Below are 24,067 nucleotides of genomic sequence, written 5' to 3' on the forward strand. Positions count from 1 at the left end.
TTCCTTGGGACGTGAAGCTAAAAACTAGCAAGGTAAAGCCAAATCTTGAAGCTTCATGACCAGCTTCTCGAGGACGTAAAGCTAGAAACAAGCATCGGACAATGAATTCCTGAAGCTTCACGACTAGCTTCCGAGACGTACGTGAAGCTAAAATCTTAGGATCCCGAAAGCTTTTAAGATACCAATATGGTTGTAACCTGAAGGTCTTTAGCCAAGTTCTCGTAGCTAAGAGTCAACAGCTTTTGGGCGTAGGCGGCTGAAATATGAGGATTCCCGACCAGCTTCTCGAAGCCAAAAACGAATCCTGATAGCTTCCAAAGCCAGAAGCTAATCCCAATCAGTTTCGCGAAGCCAGATGCTAATTGGAATACAAATTCATGGTTACTTATTTATTGTAATCTAACGGATATGAGATGAAAGTTGAAGGTGATTGTTGTATTTCCACCTCATCAACTCTTAAACTATGGATTATAATGGATTAACGGTTGAGAATTGGTGTTAACTATTTTAATATTTTTGATATGGGAGAAGGACATTTTCCCACCCAAGGTTTGGCGAAACCACACTGTCTTACCTTTCAAGTTTTAAAATGACACTTTCTCACTTCGTTAGGTTCTGTTATGTTTTTCATTATTATTTTACTGAAAAAATGAAAATACCCTTAAATATTTGACTTTATAAATTTTTTATTTAGCCAAAAAGTCAAATATTAAAAAGTCAAAAAAGAAAAAATAATTAATTCCCACCTAAAAAATTAAGAGTAATGTTATGCAATTGTTTAAAGTTAAATGACATTAATATTTATTTATTGGTCTATAATGTCATCAATACCCCATCACTATTATTCAATAATCTACTAAATTTATAATGTTTTTCATTTTTATTAATTAACATAGAAAATCAATATTCCTAATTAATTAAATAAACAAAGGAAAAACAAAAATATTTCTTTACACTTGAACTGATAAATAATTGAGTAAAAACGTTGACTTAACTAAATTTTAATTTATAATAAACTAATTAAGAAATAAACTATTTAAGGATATTTTCGTCTTTTCAGTTAAATATTAACAGAAAATACTAATAAAACTTGACGAAGGGTGGGAAAGTATCATTTTGAAACTTATCGGATGGAAAAAGGTCGTTTCGCCAAACCTTGGGTGGGAAAGTGTCGTTCTCCCTTTTGATATTTCAAATTTAATAGCCGTTGTACGTATTATGCATTGAGGTGTTTCATTTTGAGGAGATATTAATGTCTTAATAAATGTTGTTGTTCTAAATTATTACTTGCTGATTACCATGCATAGACCACTAAATTTCTATTATATTTAATGAAAATATTAAATTATATCAACTTGATAATAAACTTATGTTAAACAATGAAATCGAAATGTAATTAGAAGAACAAAGCCATAAATATATCCTGATTGAAAAGTTTTATATTATAATAATCTCTTCTGTTAAAAAAAAAAAAAAAATGGAACTGTTTTTTTCCTCTGTTTTATTAATTTATGTTGTTGATGTCAAACTCTTACATTGGTTAAGAGATAAAGACTTTGGTCGCTTATATAGCACAAAAACACCCTCAAAAACCCAAAAATGTTTTTTCAAGACAAAACCGTACAAGTTAATTAGTAACCTAGTTTGTGGGCCCAAAACAGATAATATCACTAATAACTCACCAATCATGTAATTGAAGATGACATAACAACATATATTAAGAAAAAAAAAAAAATCCTTCAACAAACAGAATGGTCATTATAAAATATTATTAATTCATAATCTAAAGTTAATTTAAAGGGATTATCTTCTTTAAAGATGCTTTAGAATGGCATGGTATATATTCGATTTTACTTTTGTATGATTTCTTTTTCTCCTGTAGTTAAAATTCTTTGTTTAAACTGCATTGCAAAGCACTCACATTAAAATGATAATATATACATAATAATATATTGTACCTCTCCAAACATCTTGAAAAGGTTATTACAGTCATCTTAATTCATATATGAATTTGCTAATTTCATCTGAACTTTAGTTTCTTCTTATGTACGTGTAAATATGACTTAAATTATAAATCCAGTCCAAGTTTGAATAATATGAACAAATGTAGATCCACCCAATGCATGAAACACCAGCTTGAAATCTCCAGGCTGCAATTTACAGGATAGTTTATACAAAATATTACTAACTAATAAACGTAATTGCTAAAATAAATAAAAATACGTAAAAGCGAAACAAATCATTCACCACATCCAGTCTCATCTATAATTTGGTTATTCTAGTCACATTTCATCAATCACTTGTGTTAGATCCAAATATCAATATTGAGTTATTATCAAATAATAATTAGTATAAGTTTTTAGATCATCTGATTACTTACTACTTACTTGACTCCTCATCTTCTGTTGGTTCCTCATTCATTAGACGCCAACATTTAGTTCCTACATAAACAGCAAAAGCGTCTTAAAAAATGACCAAATCAAATTAATTCATCAGGAAAATATATGTTTCCATTTAGTCCATAGTAACATTTAGAAATATATGTACAAGAGAATGAAATTAAATTGATTCGTAATACAAAATAATTATGATATTACAAATGTTTTTAAAAAGTAAACCATATCATAATAATTCTGTAGAGTTACCGAGTTTCTAGGTTTCAGCCACCGCATTTGTATAAAGTCATTATAGCCCGGCCTTAAAACAAGGCCATGGCGAAAATGGCGATTGCACCACATCTCAACCTCGCTACGAATCCGCTATAGTAGTCTTTCTAGAAAACTCTTTTCACGATATATGTTGAAGGGTTCAAAGTATCGAATCTCTTGCTTTTGAATTTGATATTGTTCACTTAAACCGAGATGTGCCATAAGAAGACATATGTGAGTGAGTAACTCTCCACCATTCATAAGTTGTTGACCATGCAGTCTCCATCCACAATGACTTGCAGCATAAGTCAACATTTCTATCCATACCTCACTTATTATTTTCCATTTTTTTTCTTTGGTCCAACCAAGCTTGACTTCCAATTCTTGCAATTGCTTAGCAAGTTTACATCCATGAAATAACAATGATAGGCTTCTAATTCCCTTAGTTTTTTCCCTTGAATCATCGGTTTCCTTTTGAAGAAATGACTCACAAGCTTTACTTATGTGATCAAAGTTTTTGACCTTTTTTGCTTTAAATAAGTCCATAGCCTCCGCACAAGTTTCTCTATACCTGATCTCCCCAATCCCTTTGGGCAACATGATTGGACATACAACCGAAAGATAAAACATGTAATCTGAAACGCATTTGCTAATATTGCGTTGAGAAACTTTTTCAATAATAGAATCATGATTCGTAGCAATGTTATCATCATAATCACAAAGATTCGTAGCAATGTGCTAAAGAAGGAGGCTATGATCAAATTCTACCTCAGTTGTGCTCCAATTCAATACACCAAGACTGTACATTTTCTGAAGCACATTATCACCTCTCTGAGACAACAATTCTTTGCATAACTTGATATCGAAACGATCACCTTCAATTCTTTTGGCTTTCTCTACGAGTTGGCTGAAGATCGATTCCTTCAAGTCAATTTTGATATCATTCCAAGACAAATATTGGTACTTATCTATCATTTCTTTAACTCCGAAAAATTTCTGAACTCCAGCAGTTTTGGTTGATATGTCTTGGAGACAAAAACTGAATAGGTTATATTGACCCACAGATCCAGACCACCTTTTGTTGCTGTCATGTAAATCATCAGGTGTATCCTTGGAAATAAAATTATTTCTGCACAGCCAAAGCTTCGTCCGGTCGGAAAAAAGAAGTATGATGAACGCATAAATCTCCAGAAAAATTGCCCCAGCTGGGAGTACACAAGTTACGGTGATGTCGATCAGCGAATAGGCATGCTTTTCCATAACGAAGATGATGATTAAGAAGAGAACCGATACAGAAACATGGGAGAAGAAGCAGAAGCATCGAAGAAAGATGCCGAATCCGGAATAGATTATGCTTGCCTTGGTGTAGAGCACATCATACATGAATCCAAGCTCAACCGCTACCAATATGAAGACATCTTCTGCTGACTTTTCGTGAATGAGGGAGTAGCTCTTTTTTCGTTCATGATGATCAAGAATTAGGTCTGTGAATAGACACCTAAATCTTTTGAACAATATATCAGCCACAACAAGACGATTGTTCTTTTGCTTTGAGTTGTCCTGTCCATGATCAAGAGATGAGCGCAAAGAATTTTTATGTTTCTGAGCGCTTGAAAACCAAAGCACCAAACTCCTCTCTCCATACTTTACAATTCCAGTGATAAACATTGGAATAGCTATAAATCTGAGGGCGGCATTGTTGTTCCAAGACCGTATCATGACATAAATTGCTAGTAGAACTTGGATGACAAGTCCAAGTAAGTGCCTTAACCACAACTCATTGTCTTCTAAAGAGTACGCCGTGATAGTCTGGGCCACCAAGGTGCAAGAGAAGAATTGGCGCCCACAATGCCTGTAGCATATTGTTTGATTGGAAAGACATACTATCATGATCCACTTGGTTGCGAGCAAGGTTTCCCAGAGCAAATGTTGCCACCCAGTCTGCTGTCAAGTATGCTGACCAAACAAGTAGAAATATCTGAATATTTCTGGTATATTTTCGTCTGGAACCAAATATGACAAGGATGACTTGTAAGAAGAGGCTCAATACAACCATCACCCGAATTTCCCATTCGTTCCAAAGTTCCATTACTTCTTGTGAAAAAGGTTTCATGGCTATCATCTTCTAGATAGAAATGGAACTGCATGCAGATGAAAAACTATATTTAAAAAAAATTGGTTATAATTAAATGTAATGATTAGATCAGTTGTTATATGTATGTGAATAATTAAGTTTAAAGTGATGTTTGATTGAATAGAAAATAGAATAAAAATTACATCTTTCAAAGTTGAACTCAGGATAAAATCATAACCAAAAAACAAAAGAAAATATGCTTTGATTAGAGAAGATGATGTACACAACACAACTTCTATAAACAAGACAATGTGTCAATTAATAGAATTCTAAACTAAGAATGAAAATTTGGCTGATGAAAACAAAGTTTCACATAAGAGATTGAGGATCAGGGAATAAAAATTGAGAGGATTCAAGAATTCTATTCTAGACAAAAAAGCAACAGGGCTCTGTTACAATCTTAGAAAATATAAAAACTAAGATATTATATCTTTAATAACATGAGAAAAAATCTAGTTGATATTAAAGTGAACTGTATTAATCTGAATTCTTCCATTATACTATACAAGATTATGTATCAGCTATACTATAAGATGATAGTAAAAATAATAGAGAACTGAATATTAAAGATAGTATAAGCGCTCTAAATTAACTCAATAACATAAAAAATGAATAAATAAAGAGAGAGAGGGAGTTGCCCCCGGATAAGTATTCAAGCAAGTGGAGTAAAATTAAAACTAATTTTTTTTTTTTTGGAAGGAACCTCAACAGAAATTTTATTTAATCAAAAGAAATTGTTAAAACCAAATTTCTTTTTGTATCAAAATAATAGATAAGAACAATTTTATTAGATACATTTTCAAAATTTAAAAAAAAAATTATTTTGTTTATATTTTTCAGTTTATTTATACATATTTGTTATATGTGTGTGTGTGAAAACTACTCTGCATCTAATTTTTCTCCCGATTTCTTCCTCTATTTTCCTTTCTTCTTCAGCTAAGTTATCTATTCTAGGTTGAATCGAATTCTGATTTCGTTCATGGTATCAAAGCTTTAGACTTGCGTCAATGGAAAATCGAACTTTCAATTCTCCAAGTTTCTCAATTTCTGCTAAACCTAATTCTTCTTCAACAGTGACTTCAATTTTATCATCTCTAGCCTAACAATCTCTGTCAAACTGACTAATAAAAATTACAATTACAAGCGATCTCAGATTCTACCAACACTATAAGCTTATGTATTGGATGGAATTGTTACAAGAACGAAGCCATGTCCGTTACTTTTCTCAGCTATCAAGACAGAGGAATCTCCAGAGGTGATAAAGAAACCTAATTCTAACCATTTCAGCTGGAAAAAGGCGGATCATTTCTTGTTTACTTGGCTCAATTTTTCTTTCACAAACATGAGATGCGATTGGAGAAGTAACTTACAGTGTATGCAAGGTTACACGAGGTCATTGCATTTTTGGCTTCAGCTAAGAATTTTCAAGGAAGGTAAGCTTCTAATACTCCTAATGCTTCTTCAATAGTTGGTCCTCAAGAGTTTTATAAGGGTTCCTAACCTCAATTTCAGTCACAATAGTTTCCATCTGGTAATTTTTCTGGTTTTAATCCTAGTTTCAATCAAAACTTCAATATTGGTGTTGGTAGAGGACAAGGTCGTGGCAAAGGTTATACAAAGAACAAGGTTATGTGTCAAGTTTGTGGCAAGAGTGGACATATAGCATTGCAATGCTGTCATCGATTTGATATGTCATATCAAATATCCACGAATAATACTTCTCAGCATGGCTCTCAAAATTCTTCTCAAACTTGTGGTGCTCAAAATTAGTTCCCACTGGCCTATGTATCACAAAATTTGTCTCAATTTGGCAGCTTTGGATTACAGTTTCCTGTTGAATATTAAACTTGATTGGTTAAACCCATATAGATTTCTAGTTTAATATTTCTTCCTAAGCCTAATGTAAAACCCATATTTGGCCCAAGTATTTAGCTCAAATAATAGGTCTTGTAATTAGAAAGATCTCGTAAAAATATCTCATTTATTTGAAAGTTGTTAGGTAACTATTAATTGTGGAAAGTAGTAGCTGATAGGGGTGTTCAAAAAAATGCAAAAACCTAACCGAAAAAACGGTTCGGTTACGGTTTGAAAATTTCAAAAAACCGAATTTTCGGTTCGGGAGAAATTAGAAACGGTTAACCGAAAACCGATTTTCTAAACCGGTTTTTCAAATATATATATTAAATAAATAAATAATAACCTAAACTAAAATAAATCCCTAATTCACTCCATCTAAAGTCCCAACCCAATTTTTTTTTCTTAGTTCCCAATGTATTGTCTATATTTACAATTTAATTTAGGACAAAATTAAAAAAAAAAAAAAGGGAAAACCGGTTAACCGCTTTTTTTAAAACGGTTAACCGTTTTTTCGGTTAACCAAAAAACCGATTTTCCCTAAAATCAGTTCGGTTTCGGTTTGGAAATTTTCCCAAACCAAAAATCCGGTTCGATTTAGAAAAGCGGTTAACCGGTTCGGTTAACCGCTTTTGAACACCCCTAGTAGCTGATATTTATTAATTAGACTAGATGGTCGTTAGAAGTTGCAGTGTAGAAGACTCCTTTAAGAACTATAAAAGGGAGTGACGCCTAGCCATTTCATACTAGCCAAATTTGAGAAGTAATAGTAATCCCCTCTTCCACAACACTTACTCTTCCCAAATTCCTACTAATTAGCCTTGAGCTAAAAGCTTCTTTTCCAACAAAGTGGTATTAAAGCCATAAAGATCTTGAAGATGGCAAGTGGGATATTTCCCGTCCAAGTTCCAGTTCTCAACCAAAGCAACTATGACAAGTGGAGCATCAAGATGAAGGCGCTGCTCAGGTTGCAAGACACGTGGAAGATTATGAAGAAAGGTTATAAGGAGCCTAAAGATGAGGTTTTCATATCCCAAGCACAAAAGTACACTTTGAAGGATTCAAGAAAGAGAGACAAGAAAGCTTTCTTTACCATCTATAAAGCCCTTGATGATGATGGGTTTGAGAAGATCTCAAATTGCCTACTAATGTTTTGAATGATATGTCACCTTTTAAGATGATTCTTAACTCTACTTTTGACATTAGTCTATTCTACTATAAGGAAGCTACAATAGTAGTATATGTGTTAGTATATGTTGATGACATAAAACTGACGGGAAGTGTTACTTAGCTAATAAGTCAGATTGTGTTAGACTTAAATACTAAATTTGCTTTGAAAGAGTTGGGATATCTACATTATTTCATTGGCTTTGAAGCTATTGGGAACAGTAGTGGGATAATTCTTACACAATCTAAGTATACATTTGATTTGCTAAAAGACTCAAATGGTTGACTCCAAATCTTCTGCAACACCAATGGTGGTAGGAAAAAAACTTGCTCCTCATGACAGTGAAACTTTTTAGCAACCTATGTTGTACAGAAGCATAATAAGAGCTCTACAATATTTGATAATGACCAGGCCAGATTTGTCATATGTTGTAAACAAATTAAGTCAATTCCTACAAGCTCCCACAAAAAATCAATGGCAAGTTGTTAAGAGAGTGCTAAGATAGATTAACTTTAAATCATGGTTTACATTTTTCATTAAGCACTAAACTTCTTGTAGTAGAGAGCTATGCAAGTGTATATTGGGCAGGAAATATCTTTGACAAAAAATCAACTTTTGGCTATTATGTATATTTTGCTGGAAATCGTATCCAAGAGTTCAAAGAAGCAAAAGATGGTAGCTTTGTCATCTACGAAAGTTGAGTATAGAGCTCTAGCTTAGGTTTCAACTGAGGTAGCTTGGATACATAACCTATTTAAAGAACTTCATATTAAAATAGCAAGAATAACAGTGGTGTGGTGTGATAACTTGGGAACATGTGCATTAGCTTCTAATCCTGTGTTTGACAGCAAGACAAAACATATTGAAATAGATGTCCACTATGTTAGAGGGACGATGGCATTCAATAAGCTAAAAGTCCAATTTGTGTCTTCTGAATTTCAAACTGTAGATTGTTTAACAAAACCACTATTTGCTAATCGCTTTTGTAAGTTGAGGAACAGGCTAGGCGTAACTTCATCAATCTTAAGCATAAAGGGGCCTGTTGAGTATAAAGATGATCTTGCTCCTAAGGCTAATTTGGAGTCAACATGAGCAAGTGTCAAGCCAAATATGTTGTTGAGTCAGCTTTGTAAAGTCAAAGGTGTTATTAGTTACTAAAAGTTAGTTAAAAAGATAATTAGTAAGTAAGTTGATTAAGCTTAATAATCTTGTATATAAGTGTAGTACTGTTTTACTATTCTTAAGTAATGAAAATCATTTCTCTAGAAAACTACTCTGCAGCTAAGTTCTTTGTTTTAGGTTAAATCGAATTTTGATTTTGTTCATGACTAAAACTAACAGGAGGGTGTCTCCATTGTAGTTTTTAAAGTTTGTGGGGTGTCAAGTGTTAGTTTTATGAATTTTAGGGAGTGCATTGTTAACCACCTTAGCACAGTAGAAACAAGTACTAGTGCAAATAAAATAGATCCAATTGATAATTCCAAGATACAAGATGATAATAAATATTAATGAATAAGAGGATAAGTTGCAGCCAAATAACAAAAAAAGATTCATTGTCGAAGCTCTTTAACAAAATAACTAAAATCAATAAAGATCTGAAGCATATACATGAACAATATAACAGGGAGGCATATATATATTAAACAAGGAATGCAAATTTTTTATAAAAATGTGTTTGGTAGATAGGGATAAATTGATAATTCCAAAGTTAATTAAAGACTACTATAAAGAGGACTAGAAATAAAAAGAGAAGTGCAAATAAAAGAGATCCAATAATTCCACAATACAAGATGATAATAAAAATTACGAATGTACAAACTCACTTTACAGAGAGATATAAAATAATAATAATAATAATAAAGTGTGAGAAAAGTTGCACCTTGTTAATGTTAGCCAGACTGAAAAGAGGGCAGTTTCGTAAAACTGCAAATCTACAAAAGAGAGAACGGCGTCGTTTTGAGAAAAGAAGAAAACTTTACTCTTTAGCTTATCGTCTAGCTGAGTTTTACTCTTAACATCAGTTTCTTCTCTCTTCCTCTGTATATAAACAAATGTATTTCTCTGAGAATAATAAGAAAAGATTCACGCATTTTTCAATTTTCTCTCTTTTAGTTTTTCAGTTTCACAGTTAAGAACTTGGATTTCTATTTCGCTTGATCTTGGATGCAATTTTTTAGGAATTGACTTTGGAGATTTATTTTTTTATAGAAGAGAAGCAGGAGACAATGCTGGCTTCAGAGAAGTAAGTTGAATATATAATGTAAAATGTCTAAAGAATAACTTGTTCGACGGGGATGGAATTTAATTCATAAATAACATGTGTGACTTGTGGAATGAGTGAGAATGGATTCATACTTCAGAATAATGGTAAAGAATAACTCATATTAGCGTTTAATCCAAGTCCGAAGATTGAAGGGAGGAATCTATGCAAACTTCATGTTGGTTTAACTTTACTCAAACGTCGTTCACCGAAAACTTCATAATTGCTTTTAGTATAATAAATTTTTTACTTCAATTTTTCTTATGTCAGTATAAATAATTATACTATAGTGGTATTTTAATTTTTTATTATAGTACGTACGTAGTATAAGTAATACTATTATGATAGATAAATTATAATTATTAAATTGATTAGGAAGACAAATTAAGTAACAATTAATTAAGGATATTGGTAACAGATAAACAAATTTGTGCAATTTTACATACCAACTTCGAAGTTTAATTTGGTATCGTTTCTTCGAATAGAGTTTAATAAGGATATGTAAACGTAAACGTAAAGATATGCTTTATTAATAAATTTATAAAAAGAAAAAAGGTTTTATTATTTGTACAAGAAAAGTGAAGTAGAAATTTTCATACATTTCAAAAACTTTAAAAATTCTCATATATTAGTTTATGAGAAAAGATTAAACTTTTATTATTATATTTTCCAACAAGACATAACATAATTTATTCAAACACTTGCAGAAATTTTTTGAACTGATATATAGCAAAAGATACAATAAAAATAAAAAATAAAAAATAAAAAGTTTTTGACAACAATTTTTTTTTTTTTTTTTTTGGGGGGGGGGGGGGTGTTGGTTGTGGTGTTTGGAAAAAGTCTTTTAAAGAGTGTATTTATATATTTCAAGTTGAAAAAAAAAAAAAAGTCTTTTAAAAAGTATATATATATAATCTTGCATTTATTAGTTTACAAAAAAGTTTAAAAATATATCAATCTTTAAAATTTAATTTTTTTTTAGTTTACAAATAAATGTTAAAAAGAAATATCAGTACATGTTTTAATAAATTGTATGCCTTTTTAAAAAAAAAACATATTAATTTTTTTAATTAAATTACATGGATAAAAAAATAATATGGCTAAAGTAAACACGTGTTTTTAATAAATTGTTTTATTTTTTAAATAGACCTTTGATGTACTTTAACATAAAATGTCTATTTTTGCCATGCTCTTAGTTAACTATCACCAAAAACTGAAGGCGGAGTGGCTAATTAGGGGGCAAAATGTTTATTCTTAATGTTGTAGGGGGTTAGATGAAAAAACCTTAATAGAAGTTAAAGGAGCGTGGTGTTTGTATTAACCTGTAAATGTTAAAACCTCATGGAAAATATGTGTGATTAGCTCTATTTGTACTGGCAAGCAATGTTCTGAAAAACCGGACCGGACCGGGCGGGCGAACCGGTCCGACCGGGTTTCGCTAAGATTTTTTGTTTAAAAAAATTAAAAACCCGGATTTTTAAGTTAGATCGTTTTAAACCGCGGTTGGACCGTTTTACTGTAGTAAACCGACGGGCAACCGGTTAGAAACAAAATCCGGTCCACTAAGTAAAATTTAAAAATGTGAAAAAAATTTAAAAAGTTAAAGTCAAACGGTCAAACCCCCATTTTTTTAATCCATTTTGTATTTCTTTTGCATTAGTGTCTGCCACTTTACTAAATTGAAATTTGCGTTTGCTTTTTGGTTTGCTTTTTCAGTTTTCTTTTTGGTTTGCCTTTGCCATTCGTGATCTCTACTCTCCAGTCCCGTCCTCCTCCTCCATTCACGATCTCGGATCTCCTTCAAGCTTCAGCTTCAGCCTTCAAGTCTTCACTCTTCAAGTCTTCAACCTCTTCAATCATCGCGATCTCCTCCTCTTCAATAACCTCTTCAGGCTCCAGTCCAGTCCTCCTCCATTCGCAATCTCCTTCAATTTTCAGCTTCAGCCTTCAAGTCTTCAACCTCTTCAATCATCGCTCGTCTGCTACTCTGCTTCTTCCTTGCCGTGGCTGGTCTACTACACTACAGTCGTGATATTATTTTGTAATGCCTTTGATGATGTTTGAAACTTTAGACTTTGAGGATTGAATTTGTAAACATTAAGTCATTAACTATCAAACTTGGATGGTTTTATTATTATTATTGTAGAGTTGGTTGGACGGGTTTTAGATTTTCGTTACATAAAAATCTGGATTTTTAATTTTTTTTTTAATTTTTATCGTGTTTCGCTGATGTCAGCGGTCGGACCGACCGGTCGGACCGGTCTAACCGTGAAAACCGGAAACCGAAACTCTGACCGAGTCGATTCCCGATCCGGTTTTCAGAACATTGCTGGCAAGATAACAAATTCTAAGTCTTTTTTCGGGTAAGTAACAAATTCTAAGTCATTGAATAGCATTGGACCATTGACCAAGAGTGTGTTATAAACCGGCATCAAAAATTTATATTATTATATAAAGTCTCGTTTTTTGTAAAAAAATATAAGGTCTCATTTGTCATGCAATAATCAATGTTAATCTTAAAACAATGCATATTTAAAAAACAAATAAATAAATAAAATAAAATAAGAACACCAGATAAGTAAAATAAGGAAAGCCAAATGACTATACATATTACAAGAGACAAGAAGACAATGTTAATAAAATCATATAACATGAAGGGTAATTACTATACAGTATACACTCCCCGAAAGCTTAGGAAGCTACTTGACCCCAAGAACTTTAGAAACTATAATAAAGATCCCCTCTACTTATTTTTAACTATTAACTTGAACCGTAATAACCTACAATTAGGTACAACTTATTTTCACAAGATTTTTGAAAAAAAAAATCAACTAAATTAAAAATCAAAACAATATATGTATTTAAAAAAAAAAAAAAAAAAATCCCAAACTTGGCCAGTTGAAAATTTTGACTGTTACCGCGATCTAGCCTAAATTGTGGTTGTTTTCTCAAATTGTGTTATTGCAATCTCCTCGTAGTAGTTAAAGTTCAGTAATGGCTTCTTCAAATAGGTAGGGCTGCAAATTAACGAACCGAACACGAATGAACACCCCCATTCGAAAATTGTTCGATAAGCATAATGGGTTGTTTGAAATTATGTTCAAACTCGAACGAACACAAAATCACCATTTGAAATTGTTCGATTAAGCATTCGAATAACTTTTGAATACTTGTTCGAATAAAAAATATACACCAACTTTCCAATTCATGCTCCAAAAAACAAATATAAAACAATTTCTAATTCATATCTGATAGAATTTGAGGTGGGTTTGACTCCTCATCTAATAAGGCCTTTTTGGGTGAGGAGTTAGGCCTACCTCAAATTCTATCATGGTATCAGAGCCAGGTTGGAGTCCCACACCAACTAGACACACTCAAGCCTACTAATTTATAAGAGGGGGTAATCCTTCCATTCAACAAGGCCTTATTGGGTGAGGAGTCATGCCCACCTCAAATTCTATCTTAGTATCAGAGCCAGGTTCAGTTAAGTTGAGTGCTTGACCAGCGGGTGAGGAGTTTGAGCCAGCAACTACCTTTATCAATAGACATGACCCAACATATGAGCTTGACCGTGAGGGGGAGTGTTGGAGTCCCACACCGACTAGTCACGCTTAAGCCTACTGGTTTATAAGAAAGGGAAATCCTTCCATTCAACAAGGCCTTATTGGGTAAGGAGTCAAGCGCACCTCATATTTTATCATACCCATTTAATTTAGCATTTGAAAATAATCCAAAACTCTCTCTCTCTCTCTCTCTCTCTCTCTCTCTCTCTCTATATCGATATATCGATATATATATATATTAAATGAAAGTTTTAAATTTACCAAGTGATTTAAAACTTAAGTGGAAATTGTTGTCTTGTTGATTTTAAGAGCTCATTAAACATAAACATAAAGCAATAACAAGAACATAAGGTAAAACACGCAAGATTTTTACATGGTTCAGCAAAATGCCTACATCCATGAGACCAAGTCTAGAATGAAACTAATCCACTAGGTTTACTTTATAGTTCAATTACAAAGTCAGAGAATAAGCCTCAGTTGCCAAAATGCCCCTGTTTTGCAATGCTTCAATCTCTACTCTTTGGTTAAACAATGTACAACCATAGTGAGCTTACAAGAATAAACAACCAACATGGTTACCCTTGAGCTAATCTCAAGGATTAGAAATGAAGACGCATTTCAGTGGAGGAAGCTCAACATGCTTCAGCATCTCAAGATGAGTATGGACGTGTTTTGGGAACTTTGAGAGAGGTATTTTAAAGTTTTACCTAAGCATAGAAACCTAACAAAAAGAAAGTAAAATAATCAGAGAAAATTCAGTGAACTTTTCAGAGAGATATGAAGCTTAGGAAAAAGTACAATGGAGAAGAGTTTATATAGGAAAACAGCTGGCCATTGCAAGGACATGTGGCAAGCATCCCTTTATTGAATTTACCTTTATAAAAGTTCAATCCAATATCAAGATGCCACCTATCAAAGAGAATATCAACCTTTCAGCGTATTGAATATAATTTTGACAAGTGTTATGGAACACACTAATATCTCAAAAGAGAATATTATAGCTCATGCATTCTAGAAGCATAATACGTGTAACTCAAATAAAACTGTCAGATATGAGGTGATCATCTGAAACTGCAAATAATCAACATAAGAGAAGGTGGTCACCTTAAGCACAAGGTGATCAAACTGGAAGTTTATATAAAATTTATTATGCTAGAACAAAGTAAGATAATCATATGAGGATTGAGAGTGACCGCTCTAGGTTCATAAGTTGACAAATGACTTACAATCTCCCCCTTTGTCAAACTTATGAACATAGCACAAACAAATCTAACATGAACCTGTCTTAAAAAGTCATCAATCATCCAAAGAGCAGTAAAACATCAATATCTCATTAAAAAATATGGAGTACTAAAACTGAGATATGAACAAGAACATAAATACTCCTCCTTAATTAGTACACTCCCCCTAAGTAACTAATTAAAACAAAGTTAAAAAATAAAACATAAGACAATCAACAAACACAAAAAATGTTCTCTGCACATGAAGGAACAATCATTAGAAAAAAAAAAAAAAACGAAAAAAACTGTGATTTAAAAACTGAATATTAACTACTGAAATTTAAGAGGTTCACAAAAACAAAATAGACATAAAACAAAACAAAGATTAGACTCAGAGTGACCACCACATCATATGTAGAGGCAGGGAGTTTTTGAGACAATTGTTCAGGTTTGTTACTCCCCTTCTTTGTTCATAATTCTTCATCCCTTGTGCCTATTTGATCTTCTAACAGGGAAAAATCGGCCAACAGTTGATTTTGTGTATCTTTTTGGTTGGGATGTGACTTGAGGTTGAGCTGAAGGGGTGGAGTCAGCAAGAGGAGGTGCAACTGAGGTGACCACTTTGGTTGGCACCTCTTGTGTGCTTTCATCAGTTGGCCCTTCTTGGATGGTCGCATCAGTAGGCACTTCTTTGCCAGTGGCTTGCACAATCTGATCAGAGGCAGCAACGGTAGCAGCATCCTTGACAGGAGAACCAGTAGCAGCAGCAACATCCTTGGTGACATCAACAATAGGGGAACTCTCTGTTTGGGTAGCTAGATCTGTCTTTTTTGTTGTAGTAGGGTGAACATTCTTGTTGGGAACAAGAGGGGTATCATGATCCTCTTCAGAAACGTCCGCTTCATGTTGAGTGTCAACAGGTGGTTTCTGTGGTGTAGGAACAGATGATAAAGATAAATGAGGCAGAGGCAAACACAACGAAGAAAGATACCGAATTCGGAATAAATAATGGTGGCCTTGGAGTAGAGCACATCGTACATGAATCCAAGCTCAATTGCTATCAATTTGAAGGCTTCTTTTGCGGACTTCTTATGAATACTGGAGTAGGTATCTTCTCTTTCATAAATCTCTTGAACAGAAAATGAGCTTCAACAAGATCATTTTCCTTTGGCATTTGACGCGATACATCTACAATTGCCGATGACTTTGGACTCTATTTTGTAAATTTTGTGCTCTTCTCCTATGATTGTAGCATAATCTGGAGCAAGGTCAGGAGCTGGACGCAAGGAGTCTTTAAGTTATTTGGCGCTTGAAGACCTGAACACCAAAGTCCTCTCTCCATTCTTGATAATTCCAGTGATAAACATTGGAATCGCTATAAACGTCAATGCATTGTTTTCCAGTATTGAAAGAAGATGTAAAACACCACTCCAACTTGGACAACCAGCCCAAGCAAATGCCTTAACCACAACTCATTATCTTCTAAGGAATAAGCCGTTATAGTATCTGGGCCACCAAGATGCAAGAGAAGGAATGGTCCCCAAAATGCTTGGAGTTCGTTGTTTGATTTTAATGAATTTTGATCTGAATCGCCTAGGCTGCACGAAAGGATGCCTAGGGCAACTGTTGCCACCAAGTCCGCTGCTAAGTATGCTAACCAAACAAGAAGATTAATCCAAATTCTTTTTGAATATTTTCTCCGATAACCAAATACGATGAGGATGATCTGAAGACAAAGGCTTGGTAGACTCATCAGATGAGATTCGTATCCATTCCAAAGTTTTATGACTTTTCTTATGGACAAGTCCATGACCTTCCTCTTCTAGTTACTGATCGAACTACAACCAACTAACAGCTAAATAAAATCAATCATCTTATTTTATTAATACTTCACTAATTATGATAGCATTATATATTACAGTTTATTGGCAAAAATCAATAAATTTATTATGCAATGGACTAATTAATTAAAAGACTCTCGTGTACTTCACAAACCAAGCCAATCTAATTTTTTGATGGGTTAAAAAAATGAATAATGTTACCCATACAAATTAATTATACAAACTATTATTTATAAATTAATGTGGCAATCCTGTATGTTTGACATATTATTTACTTTAGTCTATTTAAATTATTTCTAATTTAAAATCATCCAATCACATTAAAACATATTTATCCAAGAAATTTTTCACTAAAATTGTAAGAGAACTTGATATTATATCTTTTGGAAAGAATCCCTGCTTACGTAGCATAGAATCCAGGTTGGTTAAAGAGATAGGCACATGAAGCAATTACTTTGGGCGTCCCATAAATCAAGACCTCATTTCAATTTAATGCTATTAAAATAAACATTATTATATTTTATTAATGTTTCTAATAAGGCTTCTCCCAAAATTAAGATTTTTATTTAATAGAATATTAACTCTTACCAATTTTATTTTAGTTTTTAATGCAAATTTGAATATTCACACATTAAATGCTCAAATGTACAAATAATTTTAGTTATACTTTGTGTTGGACGAAAAATAGTAGTCTTAAGGGCCCAAATTAAAGACAAATAAGAAAAGGTCATGGTACATGAAGGTGGACCAAGGGAAACTCAAAAGTCTAGAGTCAGGCTCAGAAGGAAAAGTAAATGTAGCCTAAAAGTAAGGAAGTTGGGAAAGAAAAAGAGAGATTCTCATATATAGTCATTTTTACTAATTTTAAATTTTAAAATATCAAGATTTTTTTTTTTAAAAGACAAATTTAATAATAAAATCATATAACTTAATTTGATTGCCCTAAATAAAAAATAACAGTCTAGCACCATGTAATATGTTTTAATTGCACTGTCAAACTATAATGTTAAATGGGTAGACTATTGAGTCTTATATAGTCTAGCATGGTATAATGTTATATATTATGCTTATACAATTTTTTATTTCATTAAGGGTATAATTGATAAGTTATTAGATTTTATGGCCAAATTTTTCATATAAATAAAACTTAGCACATTTTGAGAAATTGTGATTATTGAGTTAACTATATATGTTTAAATGCCAAGGAAAAAGGGGACATCTTTTATCAATATACCCCATGATTCCTAAACTTAAGGTACAAGTAACCACATATGGTCAAGATTTTTTATAAAAGGTGGTACGAAGTTGAAGAGAGGGACAAGTCTCCAATTTTACTAAACCAATAAGCCAAAATTTGCTACACTAAGCCTTTTTAGCTACCATTTGTATTTAGTTTATTTCTTATTAGCTCTCGAAATCTCCATCAAATCGTATTCTTCATACATATTTATAAAAGAAAGAAACTCAATGGTTTTAAAGGTTATCTAAGATATTTTAGACAATTACGATATACTTTTTTATAAATTATATAAAAGAGAGAAATTTACCGTTAACATAAAAAGAATTAGAATAGTATATAACGAGATTCTTCCTTAAAAGATTGTTAGAACATAATTTAATCAAACTCATAGAAATAGTCAAAATTATCTTTGTCTATGATGTTTTTGACCATTTCGATATATTGTCTTTTAAGATTTACCTTAAACATAGTTTCTCAAAAATATTTTTGACAAAAACGTAAAAAGACCAAATACCCTTCTAAAATAGAAGTTACATCAAAATGTGTCAAATACAATGGATAAGAGAGATATAATTACGATTAATTAATTAATTAAGTAACGAAAAGAGAGGAGAGCGGGACACAGAGTGTACGAAATGGGGAAAGTACAAAATAAAAGATGAGAATGAAGAAATGAATGCCACACGAGAGGATATGATGACATGAAATTGGGGACCCACCTCTTTAATTATTTTGCTATCAATGAGAGAGAGAGAGAGAGAGAGAGTTGGATTCTGCTTTTGCTTTGTAATCGTAATTGGGCTTTATGTGATTAAAGGGAATGAGTTTTAATGCTCTCCATTAGCACATAGAATATGTCCATAACATTTTGTCATGAAACCAAATTCACATTTGAAGAAGGCTGTTTTGAGGAGATATTAATGTCCTAATTAGAGGTGAAAAAGTAACTCGTTCAGCCTGACCCGACCCAACCTGCAATGGGTTACTTAATTAGGCAGATTGGTCCTAACCCGCCCGCCAACAAAGATAGGTCGGGTTAGGCTCGTCGTTTTTGGGAAAATGGTTAGCCCAGCGCGGCCCGTCAACCCTAACCCGCCGGGTTAGGCTATGGGTCGGGTCGGGTTAGCCCTATTTTTTTACTTTTTTATTTTATTTTGTTTTATTTATTTAACTTTTCAAATAAATAATTAACAATTTATAAATGAATAAATGTAATTGTTTTTAGTTAACTTTTCAAATATCAATAATTAAATTAATTTTTTTTTTTTTTTGTTAACATTTCAAATATTAATTCAATTTTAATACAATAAAATTGTAATATAAGAAAAATTAGATTTATTCATTCAATTGATGAAATTTTAGCAGAAGAATTAATTATATTTTATACAAGACATGGAAATTTGAGAATAAAACTTTAGTATTCATTTTTTTTTATATTTTATGTACCATAAAAAAAAAATAATATATCAAATATTACGAAGTTTTATACATTTTAATATTTATGATTTAGAAGTATAGTTTAATATTATTGTGTAAAATTATTTGTAAGAGTTCAATCATAATAGTTTAATTAAAAGAATTAAAAAAATGAGAGAAACTTGAAAAAAAAATAATTAATTTTTTATTTTTTTAATTCTTTTTGGGCCAACCCGCTGGGTTGGCTAATGCAAACAAAATAGCAATTCGTCGGGTTGGCGGGTTGCCATATAGCAACCTGGCCCGCCTGAGGGTTGCATGCGGGTTGAACCCTCTCTAATGCGGGTCGGGTTAGGGTTGACCCACATAACCCGGCCCATTTGTTCCACCTTTAGTCGTAATAAATGTTGTTCTTCTAAATTATTACTTGTTGATCATAGACCACTAAATTTCTATTATATTTATTCGAACTTATTTGAGAGAAGAGACAGAGAAACCTCATTTTGTATTATTCAAGTCTAAAGAGTAAAGTTGCAAACTGTATCACACTTATTACATTTCAGTAACCATGGTTAATTAACCATAGTTAATAGTAACCCTAGTAACTACTTTAAACAACTAAACTAAGCTCTTAACTATACCCAACTATATTAACTATAATACAACTACTAACAAAAACATGCATTATACTATACATCAAGAAAATAAAATAATAATAAACCAAGACCCCCCTCAAGTTGGCGGGTGATGAATGTTAAGCACTCCCAACTTGGATAATAAATGGCGATGGAGAGGACCAGCAACAGTCTTAGTGAACAAATCAACAGGCTGTTCTTGAGTAGGAATGTGAATAGGATGTACTAGGTCTTTCTTGATTTTAGTACGAACTATATGACAATCAATGTCAATATGTTTGGTACGCTCATGAAACATTGAATTAGAAGCAATATGGATGGTTGATTGACTGTCACACCCGAGAGGAATGGGCTGGTGAACCGAAATGCCAAGATCAGTCAAAAGTTGAGTAAGCCATACAATCTCACAAACTGTAGAAGCCATGGCACGATATTCTGTTTCAGATGAGGACCTGGAAACTGTAACTTGACACTTAGATTTCCATGACAGTAAAGAACCTCCCAAGAAGATGCAGAAACCAGTAATTAATTAATTTGTGGCCAGCGATGGCTTGGTTTACTGGTGGGGCTATTTTTTGGGGTGGTTTTATTTTTAAATTTGATTTATTTGTTTTCAATTTAATTAATTAATTTGATTTCAGTTATGTGGAGTGATAGAAAAAAAAGGGGTAAATTGGTCATTTTTCCAATTCATCAACAGAAGTTTCACTCTATTGCATTTTCTCAAGACTGTTTGGTTGCTGAGAAAATGATGGAAAATCAGGCTTGACATTAGTCATTTGTTCTGATACCATGAGAGAAAAAAAATAGAAAATTTTAGTAAAAGTGGCAACTGAACACTTCTTCATTCATTGTTTCAGGTGAAATGCAAAACTAACGTTGACTTTACATTACAAGTGTAAAACTAACAGAGTATTAACGAAGATTAACAGTTGCAGTTAAGTAACTGACAGCAGCATATTAGTACAGCCTCAAAAATCATCCGCCGTCGCCTCCAAAGAACTGGAAACCGAGCCTGTTGCTTATCAATTTGATATTGTTCACTTAGCCTAAGATGTGCCATAAGAAGACATACAGAGTGAGTAACTCTCTACCATTCATAAGTTGTTGACCATGCGGTCTCCATCCACAATGACTTGCAGCATAAATCAACATTGCTATCCATACCTCAGTTATCATTTTCCATTTTTTTCTTTGCTCCAACCAAGATTGGATTCCAATTCTTGCAATTGCTTAGCAAGTCTACATCTATAAAATAACAATGATAGGCTTCTACCTCCCTTAATTTGTTCCAGTGAATCATCGGTTCGCACTTCAAATAATAACTCACAAGCTTTACTTATTTCACCAGAGGTTTCAAGTCTTTTCCGTTTAAAAAATTTCATTGCTTCCGCACAAGTTTTTCTATACCTGATCTCCCCAATCCCTTTGGGCAACATGGTTGGACATACTACCAAAAGATACAACATGTAATCTGAAACGCATTTGCTAGTGTTGCATAGTTGAGAAACTTCTTCAAATCCACAACACTGTTGATCTCTATAATAACAAAGATCGGTAGCAATGTGCCAAAGGATGAGGCTGTGATCAAATTCTGCCTCAATTGTGCTCCAATTCAACTCATCAAGACCATACATTTTCTGAAGCACATTATCACCTCTCTGAGCCAACAATGTTTTGCATAACTTGATATCAAACCGATCACCTTCAATTACTTTGGCTTGCTCTACGAGTTGGTTGAAGATCGATTCCTTCAAGTCAATTTCGACATCTTTCCAAGTCAAATATTGGTACTTCTCTATCATTTCTTTAACTCCGATTAATTTCTGAACTCCAGCAGTTTTGGTTGATATGTCTTGGAGACAAAAACTGAGTAGGTTATATTGACACACGGATCCAGACCACCTTTTGTTGCTGTCATGTAAATCAGAAGGTGTTGTTAAGATTTTCATAATATTTTGTATATATATTTTGTAATCAAGTGAATATTATGTAATCTTTTAGTTATGTCAGGTATACGATCTCAGAATATTCTAGAGATTATGTAATCTCCTAATTATGTTAGACAAAATATTGTGTAATCCACAATTGACATAATTAGGAGATTTCGGAGATCGTATACTTCCTATATAAAGGGTGTAATTCCTTAGTGATAAATCAATGAATTGAAAATCCAATTCTTTCAAACAAACATGGTATCAGAGCCACTCTCTAATCTCTAAAAAAAAATTCTCATTGTAGAGCAGCCATCGGAAAAATCACCAGTGAGTAATCATCCCATCGTCGTCAATCCAAGAAGGAGAAAACGACTGCAATCAATCCAATCCTCCAAACTTCAGTCACCAGAAAACACCACCATGCTGACGTCAAACCCGATCTATTTCCGACGACTCTGATCGGCAGTTGCTGTGCCACCGTAACTTGCCTGTTATGCTTGTTGAGAGTTTGTTTTTAAACTTCTTTTTTATTTTTCCTCTTTTTTCTTNAGTGTTAAGATTTTCATAATATTTTGTATATATATTTTGTAATCAAGTGAATATTATGTAATCTTTTAGTTATGTCAGGTATACGATCTCAGAATATTCTAGAGATTATGTAATCTCCTAATTATGTCAGACAAAATATTGTGTAATCCACAATTGACATAATTAGGAGATTTCGGAGATCGTATACTCCCTATATAAAGGGTGTAATTCCTTAGTGATAAATCAATGAATTGAAAATCCAATTCTTTCAAACAAACAGGTGTATCGTTGGAAATAAAATTATGTGTGCACAATCAAAGCTTCGTCCAGTCGTAAAAAAGAAGTATGATGAATGCATAAATCTCCAGAAAAATAGCCCCAATTAGGAGTACAGAAGTTATGGAGATGTCGATCAGCGTATAGGCATGCTTTTCCGTAATGAAGATGATGATTAAGAAGACAACTGATACAGAAACATGGGAGAAGAAGCAGAAGCATCGAAGAAAGATGCCGAATCCGGAATAAATTGTGCTTGCCTTGGTGTAGAGCACATCATACATGAATCCAAGCTCAATCGCTACCAATTTGCAGGCATCTTTTGCTGACTCTTTGGGAATGAGGGAGTAGCTCTTTTTTCGTTCATAATGATCAAGAATTAGGTCTGCGAAGAGACAACTAAATCTTTGGAACAATAAATCAGCCATTACAAGATAATGATCGTTCTTTTGGTCTGAGTTATCCTGTCCATCATCGGGTACATCTACTTCAACACCACGGTGGATAAGTTCCAGTGCTTTAGCAAAATCTGGGCCAGTGTCATGAGATGAGCGCAAAGAATTTTTAAGTTGCTGAGCGCTTGAAAACCAAAGCACCAAACACCTCTCTCCACACTTTACAATACCGATGATAAACATTGGAATGGCTATAAATCTGAGCGCGGTATTGTTGTTCCAAGACCGTATCATGACATAGATTGCTAGTAGAACTTGGATGACAAGTCCAAGAAAGTGCCTTAACCACAACTCATTGTCTTCTAAAAAGTACGCCGTGATAGTATCTGGGCCACCAACGTGCAAGAGAAGAAATGGCGCCCACAATGCCTGTAGCATATTGTTTGATTGGAAAGACATACTGTCATGATCTACTTGGTTGCGAGCAAGGTTTCCCAGAGCAAATGTTGCCACCCAGTCTGCTGTCAAGTATGCTAACCAAACAAAGAGAAATATCTGAATATTTCTGGTATATTTGCGTCTGGAACCAAATATGACAAGGATGATTTGTAAGAAGAGGCTCAATAAAACAATCACTCGAATTTCCCATTCGTTCCAAAGTTTCACTACTTCTTGTGAGAAAGGTTTCCTGGCTACCATCTTCTAGATAGAAATCGAACTGCATGCAGATGAAAAACTATATTTAAAAAAAAATTGTTCGCAATTTAAATCTGTTAAATATGGAAGCCTGAAACAGCGTCGTTTAAGGGATACTAATACGGCGTCGTTTTAGGCATATTAACTTTGGCAAATTCAGACCACAGGATGCGTTTCAGATTGAACGGCCAGGATCACTCAAAGAGTCAAACCATATATAAACATCTGTTCTTTCAGTTTTCAGGGCAGAGAGAAA

At 33.1% G+C, this 24,067-nt stretch overlaps 1 protein-coding gene and 1 long non-coding RNA gene across 2 annotated transcripts; both read right to left on the reverse strand.

The window, feature by feature from the left end:
- Positions 1–1,947: 1,947 nt before the first annotated feature.
- Positions 1,948–2,685, reverse strand: LOC116131577. Its single transcript, XR_004128262.1, has 3 exons — positions 2,646–2,685; positions 2,381–2,441; positions 1,948–2,150 (listed from the first exon to the last, which is right to left on the reverse strand). It is a non-coding gene; the product is annotated as an uncharacterized LOC116131577 (long non-coding RNA).
- Positions 2,686–22,758: 20,073 nt separating this feature from the next.
- LOC116131433 lies at positions 22,759–23,814 on the reverse strand. The gene has a single exon (XM_031417088.1). The coding sequence runs from the start codon at positions 23,812–23,814 to the stop codon at positions 22,759–22,761; it is 1,056 nt and encodes a 351-aa protein (XP_031272948.1).
- Positions 23,815–24,067: the final 253 nt, after the last annotated feature.

The sequence above is a fragment of the Pistacia vera genome, unplaced genomic scaffold (assembly GCF_008641045.1).
Source record: "Pistacia vera cultivar Batoury unplaced genomic scaffold, PisVer_v2 Contig107, whole genome shotgun sequence".
In the NCBI taxonomy this organism is placed as follows: domain Eukaryota; kingdom Viridiplantae; phylum Streptophyta; class Magnoliopsida; order Sapindales; family Anacardiaceae; genus Pistacia; species Pistacia vera.